At 41.7% G+C, this 22,236-nt stretch overlaps 1 protein-coding gene across 20 annotated transcripts in view; it reads left to right on the top strand.

Annotated features, from left to right (window-relative positions):
* Positions 1 to 22,236, top strand: part of UNC13A (unc-13 homolog A) — a 124,761-nt gene that overhangs the window by 44,370 nt on the left and 58,155 nt on the right. For 13 of the 20 annotated variants that reach the window (XR_005555702.1, XM_039334770.1, XM_039334774.1 and 10 more), the window contains 7 exons: positions 1,044 to 1,169; positions 5,706 to 6,533; positions 10,929 to 11,022; positions 11,596 to 11,645; positions 17,762 to 17,852; positions 21,159 to 21,164; positions 21,460 to 21,531. Coding sequence is in view for 19 of the 20 variants with exons in the window: in XM_039334770.1 (XP_039190704.1) it covers positions 1,044 to 1,169; positions 5,706 to 6,533; positions 10,929 to 11,022; positions 11,596 to 11,645; positions 17,762 to 17,852; positions 21,159 to 21,164; positions 21,460 to 21,531 (1,267 nt within the window). In the remaining variant the exon portion in view is untranslated. Of the gene's footprint in view, positions 1 to 1,043; positions 1,170 to 5,705; positions 6,534 to 10,928; positions 11,023 to 11,595; positions 11,646 to 15,371; positions 15,451 to 17,761; positions 17,853 to 21,158; positions 21,165 to 21,459; positions 21,532 to 22,236 lie in introns of all 20 variants that reach the window. The other 7 variants (XM_039334788.1, XM_039334773.1, XM_039334772.1 and 4 more) reach the window with 3 other exon arrangements.

The following is a 22,236-nucleotide window of genomic DNA, read 5'->3' as shown; positions in this document are numbered from 1 at the left end:
TATTTAGAATGGAGCGAGGGCCAAAGAATTGACATAATCAGCTCCATTCATTACTGACATTGTTCAAGAGCTGAAACATTGCAATGGATCCCGAGCCAAATTCCAAACGATAGTTAACAAACAGACCTTTCCCCTGCAGCGCAATTGGCTTTAATATCCTTAGCTATTTCTTCTCCTCCAGCTTGGTGTTAGTTCATGCACATTAGAATGTATGGGGAGAATCTTGCCAAGGACCCTCTGCGTATACAAAGTGAGAAGGAAGAATTTAAAACTTGGCTAGGATGCCTAGCCTGGGGACTAGAAATCCTGAGACCACTCCACAAAAATTAGTTGCCTTGACTGCAGAGGAGGGGATAGCAGCCAGTCTCCTAATTGCTGTTTGCCTTAAGAGTAATCATTTGCTTAAATAAAGGGGGAAAAAACCCTACATTCCATTCCCCAAATCTTCTGTTGGCCATTAATCATTCATCATAGGCTAGCATTTTTACAATGCTGTCAATGTGATTTTTCGTGTCCTTTGCAAATCATGGGGCCTTTAGGGGCCACTCTCTTGGCAGCTAACTTTGATAATAGATTTATTTTATTTCTTTGAGAAAATCATGGTTGGTTGCTGGGTATGGGGGTTGGAATGACTTGCAACCATCCCAGTTCAACATTGTTTTCTGTATTTCAGAACAGCCTTCTCTTTTCCCCAATGCCAGGTCTACCCTTTGAATAGTTCCAGGCCAGCATTCTTCAAGCAAACTCCAATTATTCCACACCATTGTTACCATTGTTACCAAACTGGCTCTGAATGATGAGAGCTACGATGCAGCCTAAGTGGAGTGCACTGAGTTGCAGAGGTTGGCCTGGATATATTCTATCTGAACAAAAAACAGGTTTCAGATAGAAACCCACCTCCTTGTCTCTTAGTTCGTAGCTAGCAAATTTGTGTTTTGCTCTCTCCTTCTGCTCCCTTTCAAATGCCCAGGACAGGAGGGGGGGGGGTCTTTTCTCTCTGCCATTTTATATGCTGACCCTTTTCCTCTTCCCCTCCCTGGCAGACGTTTTGGTAGTGTAGATTCTGCCGCAAATGGGCACAGCGACGCTGAGTCTGCTTCCGGGTCAAGCAGGCACACAAGCCGCCAGCCCTCGCTCGAGAGCAGGCGCTCCCTAGACCTATCTGATAGGTGGGTCTTTCTCTTGTTTTTCTGCTGTGTACCTTTTGCAGAGTCGCGTGGTTCTTGGTTTTTGCAAACTGGATTAGGCCATTAGCATCTATCCAGCATTGGCTGCTGCTACGACTCCTTTCCTGTTCCCATTCCGCCCCCTGCAATATTTTTCTTTTCCCAAACAAGGTTGAATTTGAAGTCAAGATTTTGCTAGTGCTTGAACTTCCTTTAACTAGTTCTCAGTGGAATTCACACATGCACGAACATGCACACACATACACGTGCGCCCAGCACACACTTTGTAACTCTTCTGGGAAGATTTTCTTAACAGGCAATTGTAACATAAAGAAGGCTAAAGGAGATGAGTTTGTGCAGTATCATCTGCTTTAAAAAGGAAACAGTCTGGTGCAGATTTTCCCTTTCTCCAATCCACTTGGATACAGCTCCTATGACTCCCAGCAGCCATGGGTAACTGCCTGCTTACTAGGGATGGTGAGTTAGTCTAAAACTGCTGTCTTCCGTAACCAGTTTGCCCTCCCTGATCAAAGCTTCAGATGCAAAGCCAGAATCTGAGGATCCATCTGAGTGGATTCCCCTTTCAACACCACTTCCATTTTCCGTTGCTGTGTGACTTCTGAAATCAGCAGGTACACCGAGTTTGCACAATGTGTTTAAGCTGGCTAAAATGGAGTTGGAAAGCCTGTACATTCAGTGTGTTCAGGAAAAACACATCCATTGTCTCAGCATATTGTGAGAACCGGGCCTTTGCAACAAACCATAATATGGTGTATTTGGCCATAATATATTAGCAATTACATTTCATTAGTTGTAGATGAGAGAGCCAACCTGACATGCATTACGAAAACCTGATTGGAGGTTCCCATCTTGGCAATGTGCTCTTCTGGTTTTCAAGTGTGGCACTAGCCATGATTCTGAGCCAGGAGTTGTGATCATCCAGGAATGTTTACAGCCGTTCTCCTAGACCTTCTTTGGAATAACAGAGTTGGAAGGGGCCTTGGAGGCCTTCTAGTACAACCCCCTGCTCAAGCTGGAGGTCCTATACCTTTTCTAACCTGTGATTGATCCCAACTACTTTGCAGTGTTTTACCATTGACTGAGAGAAGAGGGAAATACGCAGAGGAATTGAACATTGTGCAAGCTATACCTGTATCCCCTCATTTGATAACATCCCAGAAATTTAAAAACAGAAGTGCAGATTCATAAGGCAATTGGCTGCACTGCCTCCATCTAAGACTTCAAAATTGCAATCAAACCTTTGAGACTAGCTGCCTTTCTCTACCAGGCGAAAAGTTGAATAAATGGGCATTCACATTCTTTGGTGAGTCTGCCTTCCTTGGTCCCTCCCCCATTGCCAATGCCGGAAATGTGGTTTCGGTCTAATCCAGGTATGTCCCATATCGTGTCTGCATGTGCTTCCCGTAAGCCTCTGTGCTTGCTCAGAGACAGTCTGGTCAGTCTGCCATAATGTAACTTCTGGGATTTAAAGCTATCTGTCCCTACAGTGAATCCAGCTGTCCCTTTGTTCTTTCTGTGCCCCCTCTCTGATCCTTATATCCCTTTCTTCTAGTAGTAATTTGCTACTCTATATTTTGAGAATGTGTGAAGAGCAAGTCTGATTCAGTCAGGGGAAGAGAGGAGCTCCTCTTAGAAGACCTCAGTCTTCCTTCAGAAGACTTGAAAAAGCTTCTTGGATGAGAAGCGAAATGTTTTTTAAGGACAAAAACCAAGAAAGTCTAGTTACCTTTTGAAAAGCACCTTCGGGACAACCACGACCGGGATGATTGAGAATCTCCACAGACTTTTAGAAGATCAACACTGATAAGTGCAAACTGTGTATGAGTGTCATTCCAGAGAATAGGTTTGATTCTTTTCTCCTTGAAATGCTAGTAACCTGTATGAAGGGGTCTGTATTTTTAAGCGGATGGGAATTGCCAAGGCTGTCTGAAGGGATACATCCCCCACCCCCACCTTAGGCCTCATCCACTTCATTTAGACACATCATGAATACATTTGATCAAGAGGTACAGTCTATGTATGTGTGTGTATGTATGTGTTGATTCGGAAGAATGAAATCAAAATTTTATTTCAGCCTTGCACACAAGAGCAGATATATCACAGAAGTAGAAACACAACGCATTTCCATAAAACACATCAATGCCCCTTTGGTATAGGTCGTCCTCGAATTACAACCATTTCTTTAGTGACCGTTTGAAGTTGCAATAGCACTGAAAATTGGCTTACATCCTCACACTTATGATCGTTGCAACATCCTCATGGTTACAGGATCAAAATTTAGTTGCTTACCAAATGGCGTGTATTTATGACGGTTGCAGCATCTCGCTATTTGTGACCTTCCCAGCTAATGACAAAGTCAATGGTGGGGAAGCTGGATTCACTTAACAACCTTGTGATTCACTGAACAACTGCAATGATTTACTTAATAACCGTGGCAAAAAGGTTGTAAAATCGGGTGTGACTCACTTAACACCTGTCTTGCTTAGCAACAGAAATTTGGGTCCCAATTGTGATAGGAAGTCGAGGACTACCTGTACCCTTCCATAAAGCTAATTGGACTTCCTTTTTGAAACACTGAATAGGAGTGCAAACCTGGGGTGGGGCGGGAAATCAAGGTAATAGCATTAAACACTCCTTCACTGGAGAGGGGGGCATTTTATATTGGAAACAGAGTGAGGCGGCTTAGTATTTTCTTTCATAAATACATATAAATGTATTTGCCACTCTTTGACCTATTTGGACTTTAAATCATGGTTCTGGAACACCCCGGTTTATCAGATACAAATAAGAACAATAAACGGGGGACAATATTTTAGTTCGCCCATGTCCAATATTATATCACATGTGTTGCCTCTAAGATCAGTGTGTTTCAACCTTGGCCACTTTAAGCTTTGTGGACTTCAACTCCAGAAATTCTCCCGCCAGCAATTGCTGGCTGAGGAATTCTGGGAGTTGTAGTCCACACAATGTGACCATTATTTTCAATGGTTTCTGGCCAAAAACACCCAATGCAGAAAACAGATTTGCTTAACAACCATCACAAAAAAGTGATAAAATAGGGTGTAGTATCATGGCTACCTGCATAATGACCATAACAACTTATGACCATAATTCTCAGCTCAAATAAAGTTCTAAGTCGAGGGCTACCTGATAATTCTGTCACAGAGGGCCTCTGTGTATGTGTGTATGTATAAATGCTCATGTATGGACCACTGATTAGAAAGGTGTATACTTTTTCCCTATTCTTACCTATTTTCTCTCTCCCATTTTACTAGCAGCAGGTATAAACTTTATTTGGCTTTATCATCCAGTGCTATCTATAAAAGAACTGAATCATTGAAAGAGCAGACTGGTGTTTATTGTTCTATGTTTCTGTGTCTATGGCTGCTGTCTCTTTTTTTGTGACTGATTGCTCTGGTGGCTTGGCTGAATCTGTGAAACTGGCAGAAAATGAATTCTGGGCATTGTAAAATAGTCAGGCTAACTGGTACAAATTGTTCTCCAGTTTGTACATGGAGGAATGACTCTAATTAAGGACTAGCCAGTTTGATGATTATTCAGTGAGTGGAAGTAACTGAAGGAGAGTGGTGGACTAAGACACTATCAACTTACCTTCATCCCCTGGCACTGAATATCAGCACAATGGTATGACCAGAGTTGGAACTGATTGCAAAAGCATGTACTTTACTCTGTTAATAGCTAGAAGTGGATTACATGCAGTTGCATGTTAAGCTTGGAGTTACATAGAATTGAAAATTCCTAAACTTTATGTTGGGCTGATCTATAGAACACTCTAAATATAAGCATTTGCTTATATTTAATGCCTATGGGGCACACATGATCCCTAATCTGTCATTTTACTAAGCAGATGCCTTCTAATAATGCTTGTTAGTAGTTCTCATGGCCACCAATGAACGGAACTGCCCAGATCTAAAAGTAATCTAGAGATCTCACATGAAGAAATTCACAGCCCCCTGATGAGATTACAGTTCCGTAACTCTTTAGGAGAGATTATTGAAGTGAGGCCCAGAATGGGACATATTTGGAAATGTAATCTGAGCAAGGATGCAACCCTGTAATGTTGATTACCCTCTTGCTTAGAACCATTCAGAGTCTTTGGGATGTTAGGAAGGCCAGTATAGATCTAAATTTCAATTATTATTTTGGGGGGGGGGGTATGTGGAATAGAGAGATAGATGACACTCAGTAAGTTGTGCTATGTCGACTTGTAGAGCAGGGGTCTTCAAACTTGGCCCTTTTATGACTTGTGACTTCAACTCCCAGAATTCCTTAACCAGTGTGCCTGGCTGAGGAATTCTGGGAGTTCAAGTCCACAAGTCATAAAAGGGCCAAGTTTGAAGATCCCTGCTGTAGAGAAATAAATGTGAGGATTGGCTCGAGTGAGCTAACTGCACCGGGTTCTCTTTAAGTTCATTTATAAGACTCCATGTATCTTTTTCTCCTTGGCTTCTGCCTCTACTTTTCCGTCCCTTCCCCAACCCCTGCCCATCCCTACAGCCCCACTGGGAGCAGCCGCTACGCCTCCTCGGCTGAGCTGAGCCAGGGTAGTTCGCAGCTGAGTGACGAATTTGACCCTGATGACGTCAGCCTGGACGAGCGGGACGGCGACTCCTACCACTCTTGCCACAGCTCTGTGAGTTATCAGAAGGACTCCCCGCACTGGGACGAAGAAGAGGATGACTTGTACCTGGAGGAGGATGAGTTCAATGAAGAGTATAGTGAGAATGAAGAGTACTACCCTGAGGGCAAGGCGGCCGACGCTGATCTTGAGTCCTACCCCAAGGAGGTTTATGTGCAGCAGCAAGAGCCACAGCCGAAGACCCCACAGGTCCAGCCAGCCACGCCATTTGCCCTGTCCCAGCAGAAGCCACCCCAGCAGGCCCAACAGCAGCTCCAGCAGAAGTCACCCCAGCAGGCCCAACAGCAGCTCCAGCAGAAGCCGCCCCAACAGGCCCAACAGCAGCTCCAGCAGAAGCCACCCCAGCAGGCCCAAGCCCAACCGCCGCTACAGAAACCACTGCAACAGGCCCAGCCAGTGCCGCAAGTGCAACAGAGGCAGCAGCCATTGCAGCAAAAACTGCCTCCTCAGGGGCAGCAGAAGCCACAGTCCCAGCAGCCACAACAGCTACAGAAGCCACAGCTGCCACCCATGCAGCAGAAGCAGCCACAGCTGCAGCAGCAGGCGCCACCGAGGTTGCAACAGCAGGTCCAGAAAGAGGAGAAGGTGGACGAGGTTCCAACTGTCCTTCAGGAGGAACAACCAGCAGCAGAGCTCCCAGTTGTGGAGGAGACCCCCCAGGAAGAGCCCCCCAAGACAGAAGAGAAGTAAGAGGTTCTTTATTGTTGGAACTGGTAAAAGCTGGAGTTTCCTCGTCTGCCTAGGTCAGTCTCGCTCATGTGTTGGGCAGCTTTGAGTCTGAGAGAGCCATTGCTCTTCATGGGTCCCTTTGGCAACACGAATGTACATCCATCATGCTCCATTCAGGGAGCCCGAAACACCATTTTAGTCACCTACAGTGTCCCTGGTATAGCATCATACTGGGGAAGTGCGGGAGATTAAAATGAAAATAAAGCTAATCCCAGTGTTTTGAAAGGAGTAGGGGAAAGTCCTCCCTGTTCCCTTCTTCCATTCCACTCATACTATGTCATTCTATGTTGTGCCTTAGTTGTCACCTCTAGAAATGGGGTCATCCAACCACAGTAGATAGGTGGAGATTTAGATGATCTCCCCTTTGCCCCCCAAAGTACCTCCTCAGTTTATAGTTAAATTACTGCCACAAGATGTGGTGATGGCCACTAGTTTAGATAGTTTTAATTGATTGATTCATTCATTTGTACTACTGAATTCCATAAGATTCCCGATGGCTGACAGTTGTCAAATAAAACTTCCATAGTGAATAATTCATAAAGCACCCCTGGTAAGTACTCAATAATATATACATAAAACATCCACAGTAAAGATAAATCAATTAAAATGTAAGTAACAGACAAACCCTAATCATATATCTCCGCAATATATTCAGCGGCAAACAATCAGTGTGTGCAATAAATGATCCTCAGAAGAGTTTTTTTTAAAACACTTTTTTTTTAATTCTTAAGAAAAAGTACCCAGGACACACTGTGGTGTTTGGGTAATCAAACATTCAAAAGTGAAAACATATATAAACAACTCAACTCAATACATTCACTGCCCCCTCTCTATTTCCCTCAAATAGCATAATACATTTAAAATATTCCATTTCTAATTTAAATTTCTATTACTGCTAAACCTGTTTTAAAACTTTGTCAGTTTACAATTACCACAATCAAATTTAACTTTAAATCAACAAGTTATCAATTCAGGTATCCCTTCCAAATATATTCTAATTCTTAATCTCTCATATCCCTCATTTTATCACCAATCTCATTTATTTTTTCTTTCACTACACAATAGATATCCTAATTAAAATAAAACATTAATCTACCCTATACATATAATCCCACAATCGATCAATCTCATTAAAATAACAAAATAATGTTAAACCTTAAATCATTTCAATTCATCAAACAAAATTCAAATTTCATCCAATTGGTTATCATGCCTTATCACATCTATGTTATCATACAGAAAGGGCATCTTACTAATTTAAAATACTCAGTTAATTATTGAAACCATGCAGATCTAAAAAGCCAACATTTTTTCAATTCCAATATATAATAATTTTCAGCAAAATAAACCTATTATTCCAAAAAGTACATTCTTAATCTATTTAAAATATCTGTTCTAATAATCACCCTCCTATATTCTTTTTCTTACTTCTAACTCTAAATCTTAATCCTTAAAACAGTCCATAAATCCAACATTGCCTTTTAATCCATTACACAATTTTAAATTTCTCTTTTCGGTCTGATTCTGGCTTTTTTTCTGTGCCAGGCAAGTTTCCATAACCAAGCTTCCCTTTCAGCCAGTAGATCTATTTTTGTTGCTTGCAGTAGCCTTTGAAAGGATAGAAGTCTCATCCTCTGTATTAGGCATCTATTTCTCTCATCCTTAAAGCATCGTTGTTTTGTAGTTTCAAATCTCAGTCTTTGCTTCTTCTGTTCCTCAAAGTTACAGATGGAAAGTTTATAAGATAGAATAAGTTCCTCTTTTATCTCTGTTGATTCCTCTTCTAATATGTTATAATTTATAGAATAGTCAGATGTAGTCTGGACATCAGTTTGAATGTTTGAAGTGAGATTTCTGGATCTTAATTCTATAGTAAACTTTTTCATTGTAGCATTATTTCTGCAGTAGCCTCATAAATCTTTTCCAATATAAGTTTACAATTTAATTGTAACTGAGGTTTCTCCATTTTGATAGTAATTAAAAAGAGTCTCTTTTTTTGTGGAGGCTATATTTAATAAATGTTAGGCAGTGTCCATCCCCACAATTCCCACAGCTTATCTTTTCTCTTCAAAAACAATTTGAAGGTCAGGTCTATTCCATCTTCAAAGAGTAACCAGAAGTTGCAGTATTAAGTTTTCACCACTAGATGTCCTCAGTAGGTTAGAAAAAGATCTTTTCCAGACACCATTTCCTTTTTTCTGTCTTTTAAAGTATAATGTGAAAAAAGAAATAATCTTCCAGCATAAGATGATAGTACAGTTCTTAGAAAGAGAAAAAAAAAGATTTTTTCTGTACCCCCCCCAAAATATGGAAATAAAATATAGTCTTTAAAATTTTGTTCTATTTTTATAGAACGTCTTTCTTCCCAAACATGTAGAAGCTGCTTTTTCAAGCCAAGGAAATAATTCCAACAAGGCTCTTACAGGCACAAAAAAACAAGATAGAGTAGAGAGAGTAGCAAGGAAAAGTCTCACCCGGATTCACCACAGGGGTTCTTACAGCTTAGATGTTCTTTGACTTGTGGTTTGAAGCGGCAGGGTGATTGGCCATTTTACTGGGCAATCTTCTTCTCCGTTGGCCCTCAGAGATAGCTCGGACAGCTGGAGGAGCCGCCGCTCCTCCGCAGTCCAGCAAAGCCTCCTCGACAGAAGTCGCACCCTCCAGGGCGACTTTTGACCTGCATAAGGGTCTACCAGTGGAGGGAAGCTAGCCAATGAGGGGACAAGTCTCTTTGTACGGCTAGAGGCGCTGCAATCTGGAACTGGAAGTCCTCAGAAGAGTTTTGATCATCCTGAATTAAATCAACGTGGGGTCAAGCCTGATCATATGTGTATATGCACATACAAAAGAACAGTGCTTCATCTGCATAGTTTTGACTGACACCTTGACATTTTTTACCCCTTCCCGGACACTGCTGAGATATATTTGAGATTTGCATAAGAGTATTAATGTATTGACAGTTTTAGCATGCAATTCCCCCTTTTCACTGCTGTTGCAAGCTAAGTTGATATCCTCAGTGAGCTATCTACTATGACTTCAAGATCTTTCTCTTGATTAGTGATGGCTATCTCAGACCCCATGTATATGCGAAGGTAGGAGGTTTTGCCCTGGTGTGCATCAAGTTATCCTTCCTTAAACTAAATCACATTTGGCATTTGGTGAACTCAATTTAAAGAAATCTGGAGTTCATAACAATATTTTGGTTTTTACCAACCAAAGTAATTTCTTTTGATTCACAACTTGGCCAGTTTATTGCCTACCTCAAATTAAATTCCTGATGGGGAATGCTAATAAATTTCCCATAGTTTACTGGAACAACATTATATAGGGGACAATATGACAAATAAAATTGTGGATCCTTAAATCCAGTTGCCATTCAGTTGCTAAGTGCCAGGAGTAAGTGATGCTGGGATTAATACAGTAGTGTGCTGTTCTATGATCTCTGAACTTGGCAGTGGCCTACATTTATCTACTCTAACATATAACCTGTGGCATAAAAGTTGCCAAAACACAGATCAACTTCTAAAAATCTCAAGATGCATCTGTTCCCTCTAAGAGAACTTTTTTCAAATTAGTCCTGAAACTTTAGACTCAGAATAAATTAATTTCATAATTCAGAATAAGTTAATTTCATAATTAAAAGTGGACAGAGAACATTGAGGCCCTGCTTTTAATCCGCGGATCCTTAGGTGGGTAGTGTAGAGTCTGCATCTAACACTTAGATCAAAGTCCCCAAACTTTTTAGCTCATTGACTCCTTCATGAAGTTTCAGACTGTTTATCAACCCCCAAACTTTTATTATATGAACATAATTTAATAAATATTACTTTAAATAATAGTACTATGAACAATAATGACTTCATAAAACTAGGCAACATTTAAAATATGAAAAATATAAGATATATTTTTATTACTGAAATTGATGATATTGACCTCATCTTCAGGACTAGGGGCTTCAGGATTAGCACTACAGAGGCCCAAAAGATTAACTGACCCCAATCATCCATCATTTCAAACACTTCCATAATTTTTCAACCACCTATTGATTCCGAGACATTTATTGGCCCTTTGAATAGTTACAACAATTATTGGGGGAAGGGATTTAATATTGATCACTTTAAGGATCCTGATTTAGAGGGAAACACCTTTCTGCTGGCTGACCTCCCTTGAACAATATTCTTTGGGTTCTTAAATACAACGTGAAGTTATTTCATGATGTAGAACTAAAAAGTTACTAAAAAATAGGGTGAAATTATTTCAGAGAAAGCAGTTTGATAGAGCTGTTTTCCTGTAAATTCTCAGCCAAGGATCAGATGCTGGACTTTGCACTTGACCTTTCATTCTGGTTACAGGGTGAAGGAAGAAGTTGAAGTGGTAGACCCCAAAGCACGAGCAAAAGCCAACTGGTTACGGGCATTCAACAAAGTCTGCATGCAACTCCAAGAGGCAGGTATCCCTTGTGAAATCGTGGACATATGTGGGACCTCTTTGAGAAATGTGATTTGTTTGATCTATAGACAAGAGCTTTCTATACAGATAGCCCTTGACTTACAACCATTCATTTAGCAAGCATTCTTACAATGGCACTAAGTCAGGGGTCTCCAACCCCCAGTCCATGGATCAGGACCGGGCTGTGGCATGCCAGCAACCGGGCCGCATAAACAGAGGCCCATCCGCGGGATGCAGGCAGCACACAAAACTACACCCCCTCTGGTCCGCAGAAGAACCTCTCTCCACGGAACCAGTCCCTGATGCTCAAAAGGTTGGGGACCTCTGTGTTAGACCTCCTGTTTGGCTGCTCCTGTTTGGCTGCTGCTACTAGGGTATTCAAATTTGGTGGAATAGCATGGGGTGGTGTAGCACTTTAATCCAAAACTACTACTATTACTATTACTACCACTACCGATAGCAACAACAAGAGCACATTGGTTCGCAAAAAAAAGTTGTGGACCAGAATCTTTGGTTGCAACAAGTCACAGCAAAGTCTCAGCTAAATTCATCACTTTCTGTTTTTTTCAGGCTCGAGGCGAAGGCTCTGGAGAATCCAAATCCCTCTGGTTTAAAGGCGGGTGAGTTCCAGTCCTGGAGAATGGGGTAAAAATGAAACATTCTTCAAATGACTTGTAGATTGCCGTTTTCAAAGGTTCTCTTGCAGGTTGTTCTCAACACTGCTCCCTTCCAAGTAGGTACTAAAGAACATTGCTAGAAGCTTTCAAGAAGAGTTTAGACAACCATTTGTCTGGGATGATATAAGCAGGGGGTTGGACTAGAAGACCTCCAAGGTCCCTTCCACCCCTAGGTTTCTATGTTCTATGACAGTGGTGGTGAACCTATGGCACGCGTGCCAGAGGCGGCACTCAGAGCCCTCTCTGTGGGCATGCATGCCATGCCCCGGAGATGGCAAGGGATTGGCCTCCACCTTCCTGGCCCCGCCCACCCAGTCTGCCATGACCACCGCGGCCACGCCCACCTGGCACCCAGTTTTGGGTTGCAGTTTGGGCACTGGGTCTCTAAAAGGTTCACCATCACTGTTCTATGACTTTACTTCCACGTTGAGAAGCAGCCTCTCAGTTCTCCTTATCTTCCCATAACTTCCTCTCTGACTCACTGCTGGTGGAGACAAGAAGAACGAATAGATCTTTTGTATTACTAAAGAGAAAAAAAATGTCCTCCCCTGAATCCCCCCAAAAGCCATCAGTAACCACCTCTCATCTGCACATTCAGATGGCAGATAGCGGTAAAATGTAGTCTCCCTCTGCAAAGATTTTGCAGAACATAACAATTGATTTTAACAAACAGGGAGTTAGAATAGTTTCCATTTAACCAGATCTGATATGCAGATCTCCTTATCTGACAGTATTTCATAGATGACATTACTGTAATGCTCAGTACTTATCACAAGAATTGACATCCAGCAGTTAAAGATTACATTAGATCTAACATATAGCACGCAATAACAGTCAGTTTTTGGCAGGATTTGACAAATGGAAAAGCATTTAGTAACATTTATGGCCATACATTTAGCAAGACTTTGATATTTTTCTTTTGAAGTTAAAATGGCAAGATTTACTTCAATAGTAAAAGACAGATTTCAAAAAACAGTAATTTTTCAAAATTCTGAGCGCTAAAATGTAATTTCCTGGTTCCTTCAGCTTGGGCACAATGTAGTTTAAACATTGAAAAGAAATCAAAAATTAAACTCTAATTAAAAGAATATGATTAAGTTAGGCACGAAGTATTGTGAATATGTATAAAACTATGCAGAGTATCGAAAAGGAATATTTTTTCCTTCTCTCATGACCAATGATATTGTCAAGTTGTTGGGCAATAAATAGAAAATAGAATTCCTTTTTCATATAATCCATCAATAATTTGAGGGTCTACCAATCACAGCCAGTAATGGCCTCTCACTTAAGCTGTTTTCAAAAGGTCCTTAGACCAAGTCATGAATAATTACCCTGTTGAATCATAAACCTCCAGATGAAAAAATGCTGCAGTTATGGGAAAACTCCAGCCAGAGAACCTGGGACCACCCCAGAAGTATCTGATTGTTGTCCATTATTTGAACCTGGGCACTGGACTAGATAGCCCTTGGTCTAATTAGCATGCTATTCTTATGTTCTGACAGATTGGGGGGGGTTTCTCTTTTTATTTCTGCTGATAAAATTTGTCAAATTTGATATCCCAGAGTTGATCCTTACAGCCCTCATCCCCAAACAAAATCCAAAACATTCAGGATCATAGGCGGCTTTGTATCTGGGATGTAAATACAGTCTGTGCATAGAAGTATGCAAATGTATACTTCTTGAAAGAATAGATTGACATCTCATTCAACTCTGGCATTCACTGTCAATCTTGTGACTACTAAAGTACCTATGTGTCAGTACAAACCTGACCTCCAAAATGGGGGAATACTTCTCTGAAAGAAGACATCATGATTTCTGCTTTGGAACAAAAGTATTTGAACTAAGATTCCCCATATTCTTACTACTCAATACTTGCAAGTCAATATTTTTTACAGTATTATTTATTTATTATTTATTTATTTTATTTTATTTATGAGACTTATATACCGCTTTATGTGCGAGTACTCTCTAAGCGGTGTACACCAGTAAGCAATGTATGTATATATATATATATATATATATATATATATATATATATATATATATATATATATATAGGTCTTTGGTTGTTCGGGTTTTCTCCCGCGTAAAATTGGAAGTGTCTTGGCAACGTTTCGACGAAGTCACATTCGTCATCTTCAGGCTGGTGTTTTTAGCTTCTTGCTTTGAGCAGCAATGTGTGGTTTTAGCTGTTTCTTCCTTTTAACTGCCAGTGAGGGTATGAACTGATTGGATGGGAGCTTGGCTGTGTTCTGATTGGGTGGAGGTGTGTTCTGAATGGTTAGGGGCTTGGCTGTGCTCTGATTGGCTGGGGGAGTGTTCTGTTTGGTTGTGCTCAGGTTAGTCTGAGTTGCAGAGGGGTTTAAGATTTTGGGGTTAGGGAGTCGTTTGTCAATAAGGGCAGGTTTCCTACCAGCCATTTGGAAACCTGCCCTTATTGACAAACGACTCCCTAACCCCAAAATCTTAAACCCCTCTGCAACTCAGACTAACCTGAGCACAACCAAACAGAACACTCCCCCAGCCAATCAGAGCACAGCCAAGCCCCTAACCATTCAGAACACACCTCCACCCAATCAGAACACAGCCAAGCTCCCATCCAATCAGTTCATACCCTCACTGGCAGTTAAAAGGAAGAAACAGCTAAAACCACACATTGCTGCTCAAAGCAAGAAGCTAAAAACACCAGCCTGAAGATGACGAATGTGACTTCGTCGAAACGTTGCCAAGACACTTCCAATTTTACGCGGGAGAAAACCCGAACAACCAAAGACCTATATATATATATATATATATATATATATATATATATATATATATATATATATATATATATTTACATTGCCCCCAACAATCTGGGTCCTCATTTTACCTACCCCGGAAGGATGGAAGGCTGAGTCAACCTTGAGCCGGTGAGATTTGAACCGCTGACCTGCTGAACACAGTCAGCTAAAGTGGCCTGAAGTACTGCACCCTAACTGCTGCGCCACCTCGGCTCTTGTTCACCCAAAAGTATTGCGGAAAAGGGCACAATTCTCCTGTCTTTGGCAAGTTGTGCAAGGTTTTGTACTCTTTTCAATTTTGATTTGAGAAGACACAGCCATGACGTAAAAGGGTGCTGGGACATTGGAAAATGATGTTGCCCTCTTTGTTTAAGTGTCTCTAAAATCAGCCATTGTATTACCAGATTTCCATAAGGAAGTCCATCATTTGGCAAGGGACAACATCAGAATTCTCTCCTCCCACCCCATCCTCTTCCAAGTACCGAATAAACATAGAGACCTCCAGGGCAATGCTCAGCCTTGTGCATGTGCCTATCCAAATACCCGTATATGCCGGCGTATTAGGCGACCCGGCGTATAAGATGATCCCCGTCTTTATCGCCGAGCCGCATTCCTAGAACGTCGTCTTATATGCTGGAAACTACCAGTATTTCCGGCATATAAGACGACTTGGCGTATAAGACGACCCCCGTCTTTGGCGCCGAGTTTAGCGCTTCCAGAAGTCGTCTTATACGCCGGCATATACGGTACTTCCACTGGCTCATCTTTTGATGCCTCCCCTTCCTCTCCCTTTTCTGCTTCCCTATCCTAACCTTATTTCAAATTTCCTTCACCCTTCCTTCAGCTGTCCTCCTGTATGATCTGACTGTTTTTGTCTCTTCTCCAGGCCTGGTGGCGGGTTGATCATAATTGATAGTATGCCTGACATTCGCAAAAGAAAACCCATACCCCTAGTTAGCGATTTGGTGAGGTTTCTTCTTCTAACATCTTTCTTTTCTCTCTCTCTCTCCAGCAGCTGCTGGCTTTATCTGCTCTGGAACAGCAGGAATTTCATTAAATGTGTCTCTGGAGCCAGCTAATGGAAGGATGAATGTGATCACATAGATTTAAGTCCTTGAACTCAGTCTTTTGTAATCTGAAATCTGGTGTAATCTTTGGCTGAGGCAGTAAATTGAAAAGTTCCCTGCTGCAAATTCTCTTGAAACTGGAAATGTCTTAAGTAGCCTCATTTGACTGATTCATTGTTTGATTTCATTGGTGTCCCACTTCCCAAGTTGAGAGAGGAGAGTGATGGGAAGGCAGACAGGGGTTGACTACCGTGGTAAGATCTCTCTCTTTATATAGAGCTGGGGTCTTCAGACTTGGCCCTTTTATGACTTGTGGACTTCAACTCCCAGAATTCCTCAGCCAGCCTGCCTGGCTGAGGAATTCTGGGAGTTGAAATCCACAAGTCATAAAAGGGCCACGTTTGAAGACCCCTGATATAGAGAGACGGATGAACCTTTTCATTTGCAAAACCTGTATCAGCCATCGCAAGCCTAGTGCCCTCCAAAACCCTTTGTGAGATTTTGGGTTGGAATCAAGAAAGTATTTGAATGAGTAAGACTCGTTCCACTGCTTCATAACTCAGTGTTTCTCAACCTTGACAATTTTAAGGCATGTGGACTTCAACTCCCAGAATTCCACAGCCAGCATTGCTGGCTGTGGAATTCTGGGAGTTGAAGTCCACATGCCTTAAAATTATCAAGGTTGAGAAACACTGTAATTAACTGAACCTAGCAGCAGCAATATAGCCTTTGGGTAAATCCTATTTGGAATACAATAATTTAGCATAGACAACGTTGATACGTGGACCAACTCCCAGAGTTGAACTCTCAGAATTCCCCAGCCAGCGTGGGGACATATATCATAGTTATTAACAGATATTAATAAATATCAATAGATATTTAAATATTAATAACTTTATTAATAGATATTTAATAGACATTGACATATTTTAAAGTTAAAGTCCACATATCTTAAATCTGCCAGGATTGAGGTTGAGAAACACTGGTAAAGAAGAAAGTCTCCTTCAGATCCAGATTGGCTGCTGGTGACTTCACGGGCACAATCATATCATTCATTTGGCAGCAATACAAAAATGGTTATGGCCTTTTTTCTTGCTTCCTGTCAAGGCTACTGCTATGGGATTCTCTGAAGTCTCCCATCCAAGTACTAACCAGGTTCAACCCTACCTAATTTCCCAATGACATACAGTCAACCAGATGCTGCCTCTTGTGGCAGAATGGGGCAACTCATCGCAGCCAGCTCGCCGTGGGGCAATTCGCTGCAGGACAATTCAACGATTCAATTTAACGATTTGAAATAATTAAAAATTATTTTCATTTTTGTCATCCACATTTCATTTTGTCCCTCCTTTGGCAACCTTTCTTCAATGGTTCTATTCCAGTGGTTCTCAACCTTTTTAATGCCGCGACCCCCCAACCGGTCGTAAGTCGAGGACTACTCAACCGGTCGTAAGTCGAGGACTACTCAACTGGTGCAGCACCGTTTGCAGAATGGGACTTTTGGCAGGCTCAGCAGGGCAGAGACAGCCTGGACAATTCCTATTGGCTTTTGAAAGCCAATAGAATTAGACTCTATTCAAGAGAGTCTATTCTATTGGCTTTCAAAAGTCAACAGAATAAAAGGGAGTAGCACAGCTAAGGAAAAGGGGGGGAAAATGGCGGACTGCACTGTTTGGCGACCCCCATGAACTGGTCGTTCAACCCCAAATGGGGTCCTGACCCACAGGTTGAGAACCACTGTTCTATTCCAATGTTTCTTTGAGCCTAGTGTAACTCTTGTCCCATGGCGAGTTGTCTCGCAGCAAGCTGACCACGGTAAGTTGTCCCAGGGCAAGATCTCTTCACCAGACTACAAGCTCTAAAATCATGCCGTGGAAATGTGTCTCTAGCCATTGCATTGCACCAGTTCTCAAATGATAACAAAGAATAACTTTTAATTCCTTTAAAATCCAAAGCCGTAGAAGAAAACCAGTAAAATAATAACTGCTGCCGCAATTTTCACGATCCCCTTTCTGCCCTAAAATGTAGCTCATAACAAAACCTGGAAACAGGATTGGCAAGGAAAGAAAGATCACACCCTCCATTACTCTGGGTCCAGCATGCACTGCAGCTTATTCAGTTGCCTCTGCTTCGCTTCGCTAATAAAGCTTGTTTTATTTCTCTTCCATCTTCTGCTTGCTGATGCTGTTGTGGGTGCATTCTCTCTCAGGGGAGCCGCAGTAAAGTTTCTGCACTGCATTAACAGCATGCCCGACATTATGGCTGGACGTAAATCTCTTCCGCTAGTGATCAGCGATCTGGTGAGAACGAGGTGAAAGGGAGAAACACCCCCACCCATCCACCCAGGATTCCTCTTCCCCTGAACCCAGGATCCCAATAACAACCGGTTGCAAATGCCTGATTTAACCAATGCTCTACAAAATCCTTGTCCAACACAGAACACCAAATGTCTTCCTGCATTTTAATTTTCCAGTTTTGTCTCCTTCCTCCTAACACCACACTCCCAAACCTCACTATTCCCAAGAGACAACTCTTCCTGTTGTGTGAGGCCTACCCTTCAACCCACCACATTTCTTGCACTTTTCCTTGTATGCTTCCCTTATTGACAGCTTCCCTTAACCATCAGCCTTTCGGGGAAGGCATAGTTCAGTGAGAACTTACCTTTGAAGGAGATTCTTCAGGTAAACTGTCTCAGCAGGACTGGTGAACTAAAATTTTAGTGTGGAGAATATTGGAAAGATAAATTCGTTAGCCAAAAGCAACCATACTTCAGTGGTAAATAAATGAACCGGGTTAGGGCCCCAGAATCTTCAGAAAGAAGAGAGGATAATAGTGTCCTCTGCCCATATGAAGTGCTGTACTCAGCAGCTAGGAAAAGAGCATATTCAAAAACCCAAGGACAACAAAGCTTAGATAAATCTCGTTCTTTTAACATTGTGCTATTAAAGCAGGAAACCCTCTGTGTGTTTCCTGATTCCTCAGGAAAGGAGACCAAGAGAAACCAGCAACAGGAGGTAGTTGATTCTGAGTGGAGAAGCTGCAATGACATCACTTGCCTTATGGGACAGTGTTGAGCAATTCCTGACTTTCAGCCTGGAGAACAACAAAAAACTCAGGTCAACCTTCCATCTTGTGATCCCTCCCAACTGTTTGGACTACAACTCTCATCAATCCCAGGCAAGGATGATCTGAATTGTGGTCCAAAATATCTGAAGGGCACTAGATGGGGGAGAAATGACATAGACAATATTTGATATACTAAAAATAGAACCAAGTTTAATATATTTTAAAAGATAATAACTTGTCTTTCTTTTAGCTTTACTACCCCCAACTCTAACAAAGAGACCTAATAATGGTTGTAGATCACAAAATGTGCCTAGAGATTTCCTAATATCATTCTCAGTTTCTTCCTCGAAAGTTCAATTCTGGTGGTCCATTGCACAAAGCTTTGTGAGATCACTCAATTCTGAGATATGTAAACAAGCAATTTGTATAGAATGCAGTTCTTAAAATCTTTCGGCCTAGTTGCTACCCTTTGCTAACTTCTGCACTCAAGAAATTCTGGGGACAACAGTTTTGTGTACAGTATATTACAACTTCTATGTTACAAAGTATTCAAATTTTGCAAATCCAGAAAGTTCTTATCAATAAGTTGATAAGAACTATTATTAGTGTGATCAATTCAGTGAAAAAAGTCCTTGGAATGTGAGTCTGTGACATTCAGGGCTTCCTAATGTTTCCTTGAGCAACTCCCTTGAATTTCGCTGGAAATTATTGCTTTATATTTATACTAAATTTATATATGTGATTGTGAAGAGCTCCAAAGTTCTTCAGATTCCAAAGCTCCTTAGTTGGAGAATGATCAGAGTGATCAAATGTCATCAAGGATACTTGGAATTATATCTAAGTATAAACACAAAGTCTGATAGAATTCTTAATTCTAAGTCCCAAGCAGAAATACAGTTCCCAAGACTTATTATCTAAGGCCTCTAAAAGGTACTAGAAAGCCTAGATGGGATGCTTTACAAGTCACATTAAGAAGTTCAGGAATTATAGTTTTATAGAAAAAAAACATAGGGAAAAATAAAATTAGTTTCAAGTAGGTTTTAAATTAAAAGTTTAGGAATCCTTGAAAGCTAAGTTCTAGTATGATATAGGTCTCCATCACCCACAGGTTTGATTCCCCTCACCCCTGCACCTTTGCTTGCCTGTCTCTTACTAACTTCTTGCTTGCAACATCTGGATTTTATTCTCCTTCCTTTGTCTGTCTTCTGCCTGAGCTTCTGCTCCTTCTCTTTGATAATGTAGCTTCTTTTGTGTCTTTTGCAATAGGGGGAGGGGGGATACTGAAGCATTTACAAGTCCCAAACTTTGCATGTGGGTTGGAACAGCACTTTGAACAGCCAATGGATTATAGATAGACTTATGTATTATGGACAGTATACTTTTGATATGAAGAAATGTATTATGGCATAATAGGCATTATTTATTTATACTCTAGGAATTTGATGAGTTTGTAGGAATTGTTTTGCCACCAAACAACTAAGGGACATACTAAAAGAGTGCTGATGTTGGTGAGTGGAGAAGGTGGAGTGGGATTAAGAGGGAATATGGACATGAAGTCTAAAATCAAGTAAAAACTCATGGGGTTCTCCTCAACATGATGACCCTCAAATGTGTTGAAACTTCTGAAGTCTCACCACATCTAGAGGACCCAAGATTGGAGAAAGTGGATTTAATAGACATTGGATTGGAATGGAAACTTGTGGATTTAAAGCTGTTTTTGAATTCCAAGTCACACCATTTCAATGGACTCCATTGGCTGAAGCTGATGAGAGATAAACCATTAGGAATTCCCTAGAGCAGACATGTGAAACACAAGGCCCGGGGGCCGGATGTGGCCCGTGAAGTGGTTTCATGTGGTCCGCGAAGCCATCCTGGAAACAGTGAGGGAACGGCCCCCGCTGCCTTGGCCCTGGCCCAGGCCGGCTGGGAGCCAATGTACAATTTTGTGGTGGCCATCTATGCTGAAATGCATTCAGTTTTAGCTCCACAAGGCCGTCCAGAAACAATGAGGAACCAGCTCCTGCCGCGTTGGCCCCGCCCCCTGGGTGCATGCTGGGGAGATGTCACCCTTTGTGAGGAATGAAGAAATGCACCATGCCTTGGCGCTTGCCCCGGTCCCTTCCCCTTCTGCCAGAGACCCTCAGATCTGTCCCACTCCTGCCCAAGCCCCCACAGGCACCCTTGACGTGAACAATGTAGAGCTGGCCATGCCCACCCAGTAGGCCACACCCACTCTATCCACGCCCACCCAGTAGACTGCACCCACCATGGCCACACCCACCAAGGGCAACCGCAATGCTGATGCGGCCCTCAATGAAATTGAGTTTGACACCCCTGCCCTAGAGACACAGACCACTGGCTCCCTATCTCTGATAGAGGAAAAGAATTATGAGTTTCCCAAAACTTTAAATAATCTTGTGCCATTTTGCTTATCATAGGAAAGGTCTGAAAGAAAAGTCTGGGGTTTGTTTGTGTGTTTTGCATCATATTAACTTCTTTCCTCTCTTCTTGTGCTTTTTTCATCCTCCAATACTTTACAGGCTATGGTGAGTATTCTTTTTTTTAATATTTATTCTTTGTAAATGCATTCCCAGTTCACACATCTGCTAAAATTTAGGGATGACTGCTATTTTGGATTCTTTTGCTGGATTCAAAATTCATAATGAATTTTGACCCCTAAGACTTTTTTTAAAATACAAAACATAAGATTCTATTTACAAATATTTTATTTGCCTCTAAAGGGAATAGCAATTATGAAGATACATCCAGATCATTCATGAACGAGAATGTGCATAGTCTTTATTACTTTGATTAATTATTCTTTATGCTTCTTCCCAACAGTCCTTAGTCCAGTCCAGGAAAGCTGGTATTACGTCAGCACTTGCATCAAGCACTTTAAACAATGAAGAGCTAGTAAGTGTCCCAAGTGCCTTTTAATTATTTACTTAGAACCTTTAGGAAATGGATATCCTGAACATTTGCTTAACAACTCTGGTTGGCTTATAGAAGTATAATTAAATTGTGTTAGAAACAAGAAATATAAAACACCAAACAATAAACATTAAACTTGTAATGCAAAACAGTTGAACATTAAAAGGCCTGGGTGAATAGGTGTTAGCCCCCTCCTAAGTTATAATAAGGAGGGGCCTTACTTCAACTCCAGAAGTTTTCATCATATGCACCATTCCACAAAGAAAGCACAATGATCCATTGAAGTCAAACAGAAACAGGGCAGGACATGAAGCAGCTGCCTTATTGACCTATTGCAGTGGTGGTGAACCTATGGCACAGGTGCCAGAGGCGGCACTCAGAGCCCTCTCTGTGGGCACACGTACCGTGCCCCAGAGATAGTGAGGGACTGGCCCCCACCACCCTGGCCCTGCCCACCCAGTCTGCCATGATCACTGCGGCCACGCCCACCCGACACCCGGTGATAAATAAATGGGTTTTGGGTTGCAGTTTGGGCACTGGGTCTCTAAAAGGTTCGCCATCAGTGACCTATTGGATGGACTGTATTAAGAGTGAAGTGTGATGCAGTGGTTAAGATGTTGGAGTAAGACCATTGACCTTACAGTAGGTTGAAGTCCACCCTCAATTAAGGAAGCTCCTTAAGTGGGG

This window comes from Crotalus tigris, unplaced genomic scaffold, assembly GCF_016545835.1.
Source record: "Crotalus tigris isolate CLP2741 ecotype Arizona unplaced genomic scaffold, ASM1654583v1 scf7180000017633.3093840, whole genome shotgun sequence".
Lineage (NCBI taxonomy): Eukaryota > Metazoa > Chordata > Lepidosauria > Squamata > Viperidae > Crotalus > Crotalus tigris.
This window is presented reverse-complemented; position numbering and strand designations above follow the sequence as displayed.